General features: G+C 49.4%; 1 protein-coding gene across 1 annotated transcript in view; it reads left to right on the top strand.

The window, feature by feature from the left end:
• Positions 1-13389, top strand: part of LOC144603106 (proline-rich transmembrane protein 1-like) — a 41971-nt gene extending 28582 nt beyond the window's left edge. The window contains exons 2-4 of the mRNA XM_078416247.1: positions 6935-7233; positions 9049-9228; positions 12259-13389. Of these exons, the coding sequence (XP_078272373.1) occupies positions 6935-7233; positions 9049-9228; positions 12259-12435 (656 nt within the window). The 3' untranslated portion in view covers positions 12436-13389. The remainder of the gene's footprint in view (positions 1-6934; positions 7234-9048; positions 9229-12258) is intronic.
• Positions 13390-15426: the final 2037 nt, after the last annotated feature.

The raw sequence follows: 15426 nt of genomic DNA, 5'->3' as shown, positions 1-15426 counted from the left end.
GGGAGGAGAGAGAGCTGCACCAATGCTGGAGAGGTTTGGGCCCAACGGGTCCACTTGGTCAAGGAGAGAGATATAGAACAAATTAATGAAAGGCGAGTGGGAAAATGCATGGCAGAGACAATATAATGTGGATAAATGTGAGGTTATCCACTTTGGCGGCAAGAACAGGAAAGCAGACTATTACCTGAATAGTGGCCAATTAGGAAAAGGGGAGATGCAACGTGACCTGGGTGTCATGGTGCACCAGTCATTGAAAGCAAGCGTGCAGGTGCAGCAGACAGTGAAGAAAGCAAATGGTATGTTAGCATTCATAGCAAGAGGATTTGAGTATAGGAGCAGGGAGGTTCTGCTGCAGTTGTACAGGGCCTTGGTGAGACCGCACCTGGAGTATTGTGTCCAGTTTTGGTCTCCTAATCTGAGGAAAGACATTCTAGCCTTAGAGGGAGAACAGAGAAGGTTCACCAGATTGATCCCTGGGATGGCAGGACTTTCATATGAAGAAAGACTGGATAGACTCGGCTTATACTCGCTGGAATTTAGAAGACTGAGGGGGGATCTTATAGAAACATATAACATTCTTAAGGGGTTGGAGAGGCTAGATGCGGGAAGATTGTTCCCGATGTTGGGGAAGCCCAGAACCAGGGGTCACAGCTTAAGGATAAGGGGGAAGTCTTTTAGGACCGAGATGAGAAAACATTTCTTCACACAGAGAGTGGTGAGTCTGTGGAATTCTCTGCCACAGAAGGTAGTTGAGGCCAGTTCATTGGCTATATTTAAGAGGGAGTTAGATGTGGCCCTTGTAGATAAAGGGATCAGGGGGTATGGAGAGAAGGCAGGTACAGGTTACTGAGCTGGATGATCAGCCATGATCACATTGAATGGCGGTGCAGGCTCAAAGGGCCGAATGGCCTACACCTGCACCTATTTTCTATGTTTCTATGTCTATTTTTCTATATGCAAAAAAAAATAACAGTAATACAGGCCATGGATCACTGCAGACCGGGTGAAAACAAGTTGCAGTCAATGACATTTTGCTTCAAAAATAGAAAGAGTGGAGAAGTGAACTGATTGGAGTTGGCATGCATTCAATGGGCTCAGCAACATCCTGTGCTCTAAATTATATGCTTCTACAAATTCTAGTCTCCGCATTCAAATGCTGAAGTCCCTGCTTCCTGCTGTTGCAAGGCACAGCACATAACGCCACTGAACAAATCGCCCCAGGGATCCACGCTTCTCAAAGGGGATCAGACTGTGAGAGGAATTCACTTTCAAGCTGGGCCCTGCCACTTGCAAAGCTCCAGTGATGAACGCCTTCAAGGTGTGGGTGTAAGATCAGTCTGCTTCTCTCTGTGAACCACCTGCATGTGTGATTTCTGATGATGCAGATCCTGGGGCGTGAGAGGTAGATTGTGTTGTGTACAATGCATGTGAAAAGTTGTGTAGGAAAATAGCTGGAGTATTGCGTACAGTTTTGGTCTCCTAATCTGAGGAAAGACATTCTTGCCATAGAGGGAGTACATTTAGAACGGAGATGAGGAAGAACTTTTTTAGTCAGAGAGTGGTGAAGGTGTGGAATTCTCTACCTCAGAAGGCAGTGGAGGCCAGTTCGTTGGATGCTTTCAAGAGAGAGCTGGATAGAGCTCTAAAGGATAGCAGAGTGAGGGGGTATGGGGAGAAGGCAGGAACGGGGTACTGATTGAGAATGATCAGCCATGATCGCATTGAATGGCGGTGCTGCCTCGAAGGGCTGAATGGCCTACTACTGCACCTATTCTCTATTGTCTATTGTCTATTGAGAAGGTCTCGACCCGAAACGTCACCCATTCCTTCTCTCCCGAGACGCTGCCTGACCTGCTGAGTTACTCCAGCATTTTGTGAATATACAGAGAAGGTTCACCAGATTGATTCCTGGGCTGGCAAGACTTTCATATGAAGAAAGACTGGAGTATTGCGTACAGTTTTGGTCTCCTAATCTGAGGAAAGACATTCTTGCCATAGAGGGAGTACAGAGAAGGTTCACCAGATTGATTCCTGGGATGGCAGGACTTTCATATGAAGAAAGACTGGAGTATTTCGTACAGTTTTGGTCTCCTAATCTGAGGAAATACATTCTTGCCATAGAGGGAGTACAGAGAAGGTTCACCAGATTGATTCCTGGGATGGCAGGACTTTCATATGAAGAAAGACTGGATAGACTCGGCTTGTACTTGCTGGAATTTAGAAGATTGAGGGGGGATCTTATAGAAACTTACAAAATTCTTAAGGGGTTGGACAGGCTAGATGCAGGAAGATTGTTCCCGATGTTGGGGAAGTCCAGAACAAGGGGTCACAGTTTAAGGACAAGGGGGAAGTCTTTTAGGACCGAGATGAGAAAGTTATTTTCACACAGAGAGTGGTGAATCTGTGGAATTCTCTGCCACAGAGGGTAGTTGAGGCCAGTCCATTGGCTATATTTAAGAGGGAGTTAGATGTGGCCCTTGTGGCTAAAGGGATCAGGGGGTATGGAGAGAAGGCAGGTACAGGATACTGAGTTGGATGATCAGCACGGTGGCGCAGCGGTAGAGTTGCTGCTTTACAGCGAATGCAGCGCCGGAGACTCAGGTTCGATCCTGACTGCGGGTGCTGCACTGTAAGGAGTTTGTACGTTCTCCCCGTGACCTGCGTGGGTTTTCTCCGAGATCTTCGGTTTCCTCCCACACTCCAAAGACGTACAGGTATGTAGGTTAATTGGCTGGGTAAATGTAAAAAAAAAATTGTCCCTAGTGGGTGTAGGATAGTGTTCATGTACGGGGATCGTTGGGCGGCACGGACTTGGTGGGCCGAAAAGGCCTGTTTCCGGCTGTATATATGATATATGATATGATATGACATATTGAATGGCGGTGCAGGCCCGAAGGGCCGAATGGCCTAATCCTGCACCTATTTTCTATGTTTCTAACTGCAGACGCTGGTACAAATCGAAGGTGTCACAAAACGCTGGAGTAACTCAGCGGGTCAGGCAGCATCTCTGGAGAGAAGGAACGGGTGACGTTTCAGGTTGTGACCCTTCTTCAGACAGTCTGAAGAAGGGTCTCGACCCGAAACGTCGCCCGTTCCTTCTCTCCAGAGATGCTGCCTGACCTGCTGAGTTACTCCAGCATTTTGTGAATAAACACCTTTGATTTGTACCAGCATCTGCAGTTATTTTCTTATACCTCTTCAGACAGATGTCAGGGGAGGGGGCGGGACAAAGGAAACAATTGTAGGTGGAGACAGGAAGACAGTGGGAGAACTGGGAAGAGGGAGGGGAAAGAGAGGGACAGAGGAGCTATCTAAAGTTAGAGAAGTCAATGTTGATACCGCTGGGGTGTAAGCGACCCAAGCGAAATACGAGGTGGGGCGTTGATTTGTGTGATGGCCTTGTCTCCTCCTCCCATCCCCTCTCAAGGGCGGGCTGGTGCCCTGACCACGATTTACCCTGGCGAAACTCTGCCAAAAAACAGTGAATTGAGCATTCAAATCCTGATGGTTTCTGGAGCGTTGCTGTGTGCAAACAAAGAGCGCACTTTACAAATATAGGCTGCTGGCTGTGAAGAACATTGGAACCGTCTGTGGATGCGCGAAACGCTGAATGCAAGCAAGTTTTGTTTTAATGACACATCCACCCATCTCTCTGTGCATCTGTGTAGGTGTGCATCTGTTTATCCACGCTGTACATTTGCATTAACCTAGCCCCATCCATCTCCCACCATTTGTCTCTTTATTTACATGAACATTGTCAATATATGTCTCATCGAGCCTGTCTGCCTTCTATATATGTGTGTGTGTGTGTGTGTGTGTGTGCGTGCGTGTGTGGAGAGCGATAGGTGGAACAAACCCTTCAGTTCGATGTGTTTTTATGAAGACAGGCATCAACCTGAAACAGTTGTAGGAACCGGAGGGGTACCTCTTTCACACAAGGGGTGGTGGGTGTATGGAACGAGCTGCCGGAGGAAGTGGTTGAGGCAGGGACCGTCACAACGTTTAAGAAGCAATTAGACAGGTACATGGATATGACAGGTTTAGAGGGATAGGGCTCTTAAGGATAGCGGAGTCAGGGGGTATGGGGAGAAGGCAGGAACGGGGTACTGATTGAGAATGATCAGCCATGATCACATTGAATGGCGGTGCCGGCTCGAAGGGCCGAATGGCCTCCTCCTGCACCTATTGTCTATTGTCTATTGATATGGGCCAAATGCAGGCAAGTAGGACTAGTGTAGATTGGACATGTTGGTCTTAGAGTGGCATAATGACGCAGCGACAGAGTTGCTGCCTTACAGCTCCTGAGACCCAGGTTCAATTCTGACTAGGTAGGGAGTCTGTACGGGGTTTGTACATTCTCTCTGGGACCGTGTGGGTTTCCTCCTGGTGCCCCGGTTTCCCTCCGCACTCCAGACGACCAGAGTTGTAGGTTAATTGCCTTCTGTAAATTGTTCCTAAGTGTGTAGGATAGAACTAGTGGCGGCTGGTCGGCATGGACTCGAAGGGCCGAAGGGCCTGTTTTCAGGCTGGATCTCTAAACCAAAATAAAATAAAATAACCTTAGCAACTATGATCTGCTGCGGACTGAGTCCTTGATTGCATTACGGAGATCAGTTTTTGCACTATTATGATTACCTTGCATTAGTTTATTGTGTTATTGATTACTGTGCACTTATCTGTTATGTTATCATATTTGCAGGCCTGTTAGGTTGTAGCAAGTAAGAATTTAATTGTTCCATTGTCGGTATCTATGACAATTAAACATTCTTGACCTGACTCCTGAATCTCTTGATGCTGGAGAGATGGTTGTAGAATTAGAGAGTCAATCAGTTTTACAACATGGAAACAGGTTCTTCAACCCAACTTGCCCACACCGGCCAATATGTCCCGTCTACACCAGTCCCACGTGCCCGCGTTTGACCCACTCTAAACCTGTCCTATCCATGTACCTGTCTAAATGTTTCTTAAACATTGCGATTTTACCTGTCTCAACTACCTCCTCCAGCAACTCATTCCAAACACCTACCACCCTTTGTGTGAAAGTTATCCCTCTGGTTCCTATTAATTCTTTCCCCCGTCACCTTGAACCTATGTCCTCTGGTTTTTGATTCCCCCCACTCTGGGCAAGAGACTCTGTGCCTCTACCCGATCTAGACCTCTCATGAATTTGTACCCCTCTATAAGATCGCCCCTCATCCTCCTGCGCTCCAAGGAAAGGAGTCCGAGCCTGCTCAACCACTCCCGAGCACAGGTCCACCGAGCCTTGGCTACTTCCTCGTAAATCTTCTATGGACACAGCAGGTCATCCATAATTTAGAGAAACAATGCAGAGAAACAAGCCCTTTCAGCCCACCGGGTCCGCGCCGACCAGCGATCCCCACACAATAACACTATCCTATACCCACTGGGGACGATTTCTACATTTACCTAGCCAATTACCCTACGTACCTGTACGTCTTTGGAGTGTGGGAGGAATAAGTGCAGGAGGAGGCTACTTGGCCCTTCGAGCCAGCACAGCCATTCATTGTGATCGTGGCTGATCATCTACAATCAGTAACCTGTGCCTGCCTTCTCCCCATATTCCTTGATTCCACTGGCCCCTAGAGCTCTTTCCAACTCTCATTTCAATTCATCCAGTGAATTGGCCTCCACTGCCCTCTGTGGCAGAGAATTCCACAAATTCACAACAAATTCTCTGGGTGAAAAGGTTTCTTCTCACCTCAGTGTGAAATGGCCTCCCCTTTATTCTTAGACTGTGTGTGGCCCCTGGTTCTGGACTCCCCCAACATTGGGAACATTTTTCCTGCAAGTCGAGATGGAACCCGGGTCTCTGGTCTCTGCATTCACTGTGAGGCAGCAACTCTGCGCCCCGCCTGACCGCCCCGTGGACAATAGACAATAGACAATAGGTGCAGGAGGAGGCCATTCGGCCCTTTGAGCCATCACCACCATTCAATGTGATCATGGCTGATCATTCTCAATCAGTACCCCGTTCCTGCCTTCTCCCCATACCCCCTGACTCCGCTATCCTTAAGAGCTCTATCAAGCTCTCACTTGAATGCATTCAGAGAATTGGCCTCCACTGCCTTCTGAGGCAGAGAATTCCACAGATTCACAACTCTCTGACCGAAAAAGGTTTTTCCTCATCTCAGTTCTAAATGGCCTACCCCTTATTCTTAAACTGTGGCCCGTGGTTCTGGACTCCCCCAACATTGGGAACATGTTTCCTGCCTCGAATGTGTCCAACCCCTTAATAATCTTATACGTTTCGATAAGATCTCCTCTCATCCTTATAAATTCCAGTGGATACAATCCTAGCTGCTCCAGTCTTTCAACTTACGACAGTCCCGCCATTCCGGGAATTAACCTAGTAAACCTACGCTGCACACCCTCAATAGCAAGAATATCCTTCCTCAAATTTGGAGACCAAAACTGCACACACAGTACTCCAGCTGCGTGGAGCCCTGTACAACTGCAGAAGGACCTCTTTGCTCCTATACTCAACTCCTCTTGTTATGAAGGCCAACATTCCATTGGCTTTCTTCACTGCCTGCTGTACCTGCATGCTTCCTTTCAGTGACTGATGCACTGGGTCGCCCAGATCTCGTTGTACGTCCCCTTTTCCTAACTTGACACCATTCAGATAATACTCTGCCTTCTTATTCTTACCACCAAAGTGGATAACCTCACACTTATCCACATTAAACTGCACCTGCCATGCATCCACCCACTCACACAACCTGTCCAAGTCACCCTGCAACCTCGTAGCATCTTCCTCACAGTTCACACTGCCACCCAACTTTGTATCATCTGCAAATTTCTCACTGGGGCCCTGTACAACTGCAGAAGGACCTCTGCAGAATGACAATGTGTGATGCGAGGTCCTTCTGTGCCTCGGCTTTTAACTTTGCTCTTGTTTCCTCTGCTCACCTAGCGTTACGGGATGGAGGGCATCAGATGCCCATGTCCCCTCCGCCCTACCCAGTGCAGGAAGCCTCGGCAAATGGCACGTCGCAAGGCTACTCCATGCCAATGCACCCATCCACCATGGCGGTGGGCAACGAAGGCTACGTCCAGGAGACTCAGTTCAACAGCAGCATGCCCCAGGGATACGCCATGCACGCCAATCACCCCGCAGGGCCAATGGGGATGGCGGGCTATGGGCCCCAAGGCTACACGGTGCAGTACCAGCCTTGCGCGGGAGCCTACGTTCCAGTCTACCCCATGGCAAACGTAAGTACAGTTAGCGCTTTAGATTATTGTCACGTGTACCGAGCTACAGTGAAAAGCTTCTGTTGCTTCGCTCAACACCTGCGCTCGGTCCGCATTGACCAAACTGATCTCCCGGTGGCTGAGCACTTCAACTCCCCCTCCAAATTCCCAGTCTGACCTTTCAGTCATGGGCCTCCTCCAGTGCCATAGCGAGGCCCACCGGAAATTGGAGGAACAGCACCTCATATTTCGCCTGGGCAGCTTGCAGCCCTGTGGTATGAACATCGACTTCTCCAACTTTAGATAGTTCCTCTGTCCCTCTCTTCCCCCCCCCCTCCTTCCCAGATTTCCCTCTATCTTCCTGTCTCCACCTATATCCTTCCTTTGTCCCGCCCCCTGACATCAGTCTGAAGAAGGGTCTCGACCCGAAACGTCACCCATTCCTTCTCTCCCGAGATGCTGCCTGACCTGCTGAGTTACTCCAGCACTTTGTGAATAAATCCCTTAGATACATCATAAGGTTGATTAGTAGGACTAGATGTTACAATCCCTAAGGTTTGCACTACAATTGACAGGTGTTGTTCTTGGGGGTGACCACTAGGTGATGTTGCTACCATTCAGACACATCTTCAGTTGTGTACCTCAACGTCACTGGGTGTTTCGGCCTTTTATCACAAGACACCCTCAGTCGAGGCAGGCCCACCGCAGGGTTATCAGACCTGGGTGTGTCTCTTATGGTTAGCCTCTAGATGGTCACGTGGCAGCCCAGACAGCATCTTTTCTTTTCAGCCACAGCCAGTGACTGCTCCGTTCGGCGGCATTTGCGAGTTCTTTGATTGACCTCCTTTGGGCCTGCCCTTTGATTCCCAGTTCCCCCAGGAGCCTTACAGTGGAAATGGCTACAAAGCCCCTGCACCCCACCTCCACTGGACGCACCCTTACACTCCAACCTCGCCCCTCTGCCTCTACTGCAAGGTTGGAATATCTCAGCCTTTTCCTTTCATAGAAACACAGAAACATAGAAAATAGGTGCAGGAGTAGGCCATTCGGCCCTTCGAGCCTGCATCGCCATTCAATATGATCATGGCTGATCATCCAACTCAGTATCCCGTACCTGCCTTCTCTCCATACCCCCTGATCCCTTTAGCCACAAGGGCCACATCTAACTCCCTCTTAAATATAGCCAATGAACTGGCCTCAACTACCTTCTGTGGCAGAGAATTCCACAGATTCACCACTCTCTGTGTGAAAAAAAACTTTCTCATCTCGGTCCTAAAAGACTTCCCCCTTATCCTTAAACTGTGACCCCTTGTTCTGGACTTCCCCAACATCGGGAACAATCTTCCTGCATCTAGCCTGTCCAACCTCTTAAGAATTTTGTAAGTTTCTATAAGATCCCCCCTCAATCTTCTAAATTCCAGCGAGTACAAGCCGAGTCTATCCAGTCTTTCTTCATATGAAAGTCCTGCCATCCCAGGAATCAATCTGGTGAACCTTCTCTGTACTCCCTCTATGGCAAGAATGTCTTTCCTCAGATTGGGAGACCAAAACTGTACGCAATACTCCAGGTGTGGCCTCCCCAATGCCCTGTACAACTGCAGCAGAACCTCCCTGCTCCTATACTCAAATCCCCTCGCTATGAATGCCAACATACCATTGGCTTTCTTCACTGCCTGCTGCACCTGCACGCCTACTTTCAATGACTGGTGTACCACGACACCCAGGTCTCGTTGCATCCCGACAGCTCACACCCTCTAGTCCTGGCAACATCCATGTAAATGTTCTCTGAACCCTTTCAAGCTTGACGATATCTTTCCTGGCGATATCTCCCCTCAGAACATGGGGCCGTATCTGCCCGGAGACAGAGGGATGGCACAGATGACGCAGCAGATACCACACTCCTCTGGGATGATCAACCCACCGCGGCCCCCTCATGACTACCTTCCCATCGCGGTGCTGACCACAGTGTGCTGCTTCTGGCCGACGGGCATCTTTGCCATATTCAAAGCCGTCCAGGTGAGTGCCCGACTCCGCGCCCCTTTGCCACACCGCCCGTAACCTGCCAACCCCGAGAAGGCAGTGGAGGCCAATCCCTGGGGAGCAAGGCAAGGCAGCGCCTTTACCACCTCAGACAGCCGAGGAAATTCAGAGTCTCTCTGAGGATCCTTCAGTGCTTCTACTCTGGGGCTGTAGAAAGCATCTTCTCCGGTGGCGCAGCGGTAGAGTTGCCGCCTTACAGCGAATGCAGCGCCGGAGACTCAGGTTCGATCCTGACTTCGGGCGCCGTCTGTACGGAGTTTGTACGTTCTCCCCGTGACCTGCGTGGGTTTTCTCCGAGATCTTCGGTTTCCTCCCACACTCCAAAGACGTACAGGTATGTAGGTTAATTGGCTGGGGAAATGTAAAAATTATCCCTCGTGGGTGTGGGATAGTGTTAGTGTGCGGGGATCGCTGGGGGGCGCGGACCCGGAGGGCCGAAGGGCCTGTTTCTGCGCTGTATCTCTAAATCTAAAAAAAATCTAAAAAAACCCCATCACAGTCTGGTTTGGGAACAGCTCTGCCCAGGACAGGAAGGCTCTGCGGAGAGTAATGCTTTCGGCTGAACTCGCCGTGGGAACTACACTCGCCCCCCTGCAGGACCTATACATCAGGAGGTGCAGATCCAGAGCCAGCAACATTATGGGGGACCCCTACCACCCCAGCAACGGACTGTTCCAGCTGCTACGGTCAGGCAAACGCCTCCGCTGTCACGCTGTGAAAACAGAGAGGATGAGGCGGAGTTTCATCCCACAGGCCATCAGGACTGTTAACTCTCAGGGACTAATTAAATTTACTGTATTAATTTATTTTTTGTGTTAATTTTTTTAATTCTATTCTGTTTTGTAGTTGTAGTACAATCCGCAGGCATTGCCACTTTCATTTCACTGCACATCTTGTATATGTATGTGATAAATAAAGTTGACTTGACTTGACTTGAATTAGAAACATAGAAACATAGAAAATAGGTGCTGGAGGAGGCCATTCGGCCCTTCAAGCCAGCACCGCCATTCATTGTGATCATGGCTGATCATCCACAATCAGTAACCCGTGCCTGCCTTCTCCACATATCCCTTGATTCCACTTGCCCCAGAGCTCTATCTAACTCTCTCTTAAATTCATCCAGTGATTTGGCCTCCACTGCCCTCTGTGGCAGAGAATTCCACAGATTCACAACTCTCTGGGTGAAAAAGTTTCTTCTCACCTCAGTTTTAAATGGCCTCCCCTTTATTCTAAGACAGTGGCCCTCGGTTCTGGACTCCCCCTACATTGGGAACATTTTTCCTGCATCTAGCTTGTCCAGTCATTTTATAATTTTACATGTCTCTATAAGATCCCCTCTCATCCTTCGAAACTCCAGTGAATACAAGCCTAGTCTTTTCAATCTTTCCTCATACGACAGTCCCTCCATCCCGGGGATCAATCGCGTGAACCTACGCTGCACTGCCTCAATTACAAGGATGTCCTTCCTCAAATTAGGAGACCAAAACTGTACACAATACTCCAGATGTGGTCTAACCAGGGCCCTATACAACTGCAGAAGAACCTCTTTACTCCTATACTGAAATTCACTGAATAGATTTAAGAGAGAGTTAGATTGACGTCTCAGGGCTAGCGGAATCATGGGATATGGGGAGAAGGTAGCCACAGGTTACTGATTGTGGATGAATTGATCAGCCATGATCACAATGAATGGCGGTGCTGGCTCGAAGGGCCAAATGGCCTCCTGCTGCACCTATTTTCTATATTTCTATGTACAGTATCTCCAATTGAGGGCGTGCAGCGTAGGTTTACTAGGTTAATTCCCGGAATGGCGGGACTGTCATATGTTGAAAGACTGGAGCGACTAGGCTTGTACACACTGGAATTTAGAAGGATGAGAGGGGATCTTATCGAAACGTATAAGATTATTAAGGGGTTGGACACGTTTGAGGCAGGAAACATGTTCCCAATGTTGGGGGAGTCCAGAACAAGGGGCCACCGTTTACGAATAAGGGGTAGGCCATTTAGAACTGAGATGAGGAAAAACATTTTCAGTCAGGGAGTTGTGAATCTGTGGAATTCTCTGCCTTAGAAGGCAGTGGAGGCCAATTCTCTGAATGCATTCAAGAGAGAGCTAGATAGACCTCTTAAGGATAGCTGAGTCAGGGTGTATGGGGAGAAGGCAGGAACGGGGTACTGATTGATAATGATCAGCCATGATCACATTGGATGGTGGTGCTGGTTCAAAGGGCCGAATGGCCTCCTCCTGCACCTATTGTCTATTTTCTATTGTCTCTTGCCTATACAACTGCAGAAGAACCTCTTTACTCCTATACTGAAATTCACTGAATAAATTTAAGAGAGAGTTAGATAGAGGTCTAGGGGCTAGCGGAATCATGGGGTATGGGGAGAAGGCAGGCACGGGTTACTGATTGTCAAGTCGAGCACATTTAAACACAACCCACGTTGACCAAAGTGCTGTACATCAGTCCAGGTACTAAGAAACGAACATACAATGGGCACACAAACATAACAGCACATACATAAACAGCTCACAGCGCCCCTTGTGGATGAATTAATCAGCCATGATCACAATGAATGGCGGTGCTGGCTCGAAGGGCCAAATATCATATCATATCATATCATATCATATATATACAGCCGGAAACAGGCCTTTTCGGCCCACCAAGTCCGCGCCGCCCAGTGATCCCCGCACACTAACACTATCCTACACCCACTAGGGACAATTTTTACATTTACCCAGCCAATTAACCTACATACCTGTACGTCTTTGGAGTGTGGGAGGAAACCGAAGATCTCGGAGAAAACCCACGCAGGTCACGGGGAGAACGTACAAACTCCTTACAGTGCAGCACCCGTAGTCAGGATCGAACCTGAGTCTCCGGCGCTGCATTCGCTGTAAAGCAGCAACTCTACCGCTGCGCCACCGTGCCTCTATGTTTCTATGTATCGTATCCCCAAACCAAACTAACGCCCGCGTTGTTTTCTCTTCCCTCCGGGACACAGGTGCGGACGGCCATCGCCCGCGGGGACATGGTGTCGGCCGAGATCGCGTCCCGCGAAGCCCGTAACTTCTCCTTCATCAGCCTGGCCGTGGGCATCGCCTCCATGGTGCTGTGCGCCATCCTGACGGTGGTGGTGGTCATCGCCGCCCAGCACCACGACGACGAGTGGGACCCTTAGCCCGGCTCCCCCCGCCCCCCCCCCCCCCCCCTCACCGGTCCACACCTTCTCCGCGCCTCGCCGAAGGCGTGGCCCCGCGCAGGAAATCCCCCTCAAAGCATCACCGCCGCACCCTCCGTCCCTCCTCCCGCTCTCCCCCTTCCACCGCCTCCATATCCTACCTCTCCCCACCACGCCCCTCGGTCTGTATCTAACCAACATCCGCGCAACAAACGAACAAACTGCTAATCGGTCCTGCTAAGATTATAGCCTTCTATTTAGCTCGGCTGGCTACGTTGACAAGGGCAGAGGAGGTCTGCACACTCCAGCTGATTCAATGTGTACAGTGAAAAAATACAGGCAGATGCCATGAGCCCAGAACCACTTTCTCAAGAGGGGCAGTGAAAGAGGGTGAGTGAGTGGTATGAGGAGGGATCTGGCTGGTACGTGGGGAGGGTGATGAGGCAGGCGGCCTTTCTGAGTGTTAAAGCCTTCGTGAAAGGACCAGAATCGTGCAACAGACTAGAGTAAATGGACAGAGCCTCTGACCCTGAGTCGCGAAATCCATGACCAGAGGACGCTAGTTTAAAGGTGAGAGGGGAAAGGTTGAGTGGGAACCCGAGGGGCAACTTTTTTTACACAGTGGGTGGGTATATGGAATGAGCAAGTGTCTATCACAACGTCTAAAAGACATGGGTAGGAAAGGTTTAGATGGGATATAGGCCAAATGCGGACAGTGAGGACTAAAAAAAGTCAAGTCAAGTCAAGTCAATTTTATTTGTTATAGCACATTTAAAAACAACCCACGTTGACCAAAGTGCTGTACATCTGATTAGGTTCCAATAGAAAAAAAAATTAAAACATACAGTAGCACGCAAACAGTTCACAGCGCCTCCTCAATGAGCCTCAAACGCTAGGGAGTAGAAATAGGTTTTGAGCCTGGACTTAAAGGAGTCGATGGAGGGGGCAGTTCTGATGGGAGAGGGATGCTGTTCCACAGTCTAGGAGCTGCAACCGCAAAAGCGCGGTCACCCCTGAGCTTAAGCCTAGACCGCGGGATAGTGAATAGCCCCAAGTCGGCCGACCTGAGGGACCTGGAGTTAGAGAGGGGGGTTAGAAGATTTTGATGTAGGGGGGGGAGTGTCCATTTAGGGCTTTATACGTGAATAGGAGGAGCTTGAAGTTGATTCTGTACCGTAAAGGGAGCCAGTGGAGAGAGGCCAGAATCGGGGTGATGTGGTCCCTTTTACGGGCACCCGTCAGCAGTCTCACTGCGGCGTTTTGGACCAGTTGCAGGCGGGACAGGGAAGATTGGCTGATCCCAGTGTATAGGGAGTTGCAGTAGTCTAGGGCGGGAGGAAATGAAAGCGTGAATGGTTTTTTTCTGTGTCGTCGAATTGGAGGAAAGGTTTGATTTTAGCTGTGGTTCGAAGTTGGAAGAAGCTGGCTTTTACCACAGCGTTGACTTGCTTATCAAATTTTAACACAAAGTGCTGGAGTAACTCAGCGAGTCAGGCAGCATCTAAAGATCCCTGTGTCATTTTTTTTTTGTAAAACCGGCATCTGCAGTTCCTGGTCTCGATGTAGGGTCTTAATGTTGCTAATTAGCACCTTAAGTGCATCTCAAGCTGTTGTGGTCTGAGTAGTTTAGTTTATAGCTTAATTTATTATTGGCACGTGTACTGAGGTACAGTGAAAAGCTGTTGCGTGCTATCCAGTCAGTGGAAAGACTGTACATGATTACATCAGGGCGGCACGGTGGCGCAGCAGTAGAGTTGCTGCCTTACAGCGAATGCAACGCCGGAGACTCAGGTTCGATCCTGACCACGGGCGCCGTCTGTACGGAGTTTGTACGTTCTCCCCGTGACCTGCGTGGGTTTCTCCGAGATCTTCGGTTTTCCTCCCACACTCCAAAGACGTACAGGTATGTAGGTTAATTGGCTGGGTAAATGTGAAAAATTGTCCCTAGTGTGTGTAGGATAGCGTTAGTGTGCGGGGACCGCTGGGCGGCGCGGACCTCGGTGGGCCGAAGGCCTGTTTCCGCGCTGTATCTCCAAATCTAAATCTAAATCTAAAACTCGTCGACAGAGTTCAGATACAGGATAAAGGGTATAACATTTAGTGCAAGATAAAATCTTGTAAAGTCCGATTAAAGATAGTGTGTTAAAGGGTCTCCAGTGAGGTAGGTGGTGGGTTAGGAACGCTCTCCAGTTGGTGAGAGGACAGTTCAGTTGCCTGATAACAGCTGGGATGAAAATGTCCCTGAATCTGGAGGTGTACGTTTTCAATTTTCTGTACCTCTTGCCTGATGGGGGAGGGGAGAAGAGGGAGTGGCCGGGGTGAGACTGGTCCTTGATTATGTTGCTGGCCTTGCCGAGGCAGCGTGAGGTGTAGATGGAGTCGATGGAAGGGAGGTTGGTTTGCGTGATGGACTGGGCTGTGTGTTCGTAACTCTCTGCAATTTTGGTGAAGGTGTTCCCCCCATTGCTGTTGCTGAGGTGGTTCGAAGAGGGACATTAAAAGCTGAGGAAGAAAGATGATCTACTTATAAGTCAAAACAGTGTGTCTTTTGGAAGACACTTGGAGCTGGTGATACTTTCAGTTCCTATCTTTTCACAAACAGAGCCTGAGGGAATGAGAGATGTGTAGGAAGGAAGTGCAGATGCTGGTTCGCACCGAAGATAGACTCCAAATGCTGGAGTAACTCAGCGGGACAGACAGCATCTCTGCACAGAAGGAACGGGTGACATTTCAGGTCATTTCGGGTCTGAGAAGGGTCTCGACCCGAAACGTCACCCATTCCTTCTACCCAGAGATGCTGCCTGTCCGCTGAGTTACTCCAGCATTTTGCGTGTATCTACGGAATGAGATGTGTGTCAGCAGGGTGCCAACTGTCCCGTATTAGCCAGGACATCCCCTATATTGGGCTAAATTGGTTTGTCCCGATCGAGACCGCCATTGTCCCGTATTAGGCCCGGGGGGGGGGGGGGACACTATAGGCCCGGACACTGT

The sequence above is a fragment of the Rhinoraja longicauda genome, chromosome 19 (assembly GCF_053455715.1).
Source record: "Rhinoraja longicauda isolate Sanriku21f chromosome 19, sRhiLon1.1, whole genome shotgun sequence".
NCBI lineage: Eukaryota > Metazoa > Chordata > Chondrichthyes > Rajiformes > Arhynchobatidae > Rhinoraja > Rhinoraja longicauda.
Note: the sequence above shows the minus strand (reverse complement) of the source record. Positions and strands in the feature narration are given on the sequence as shown.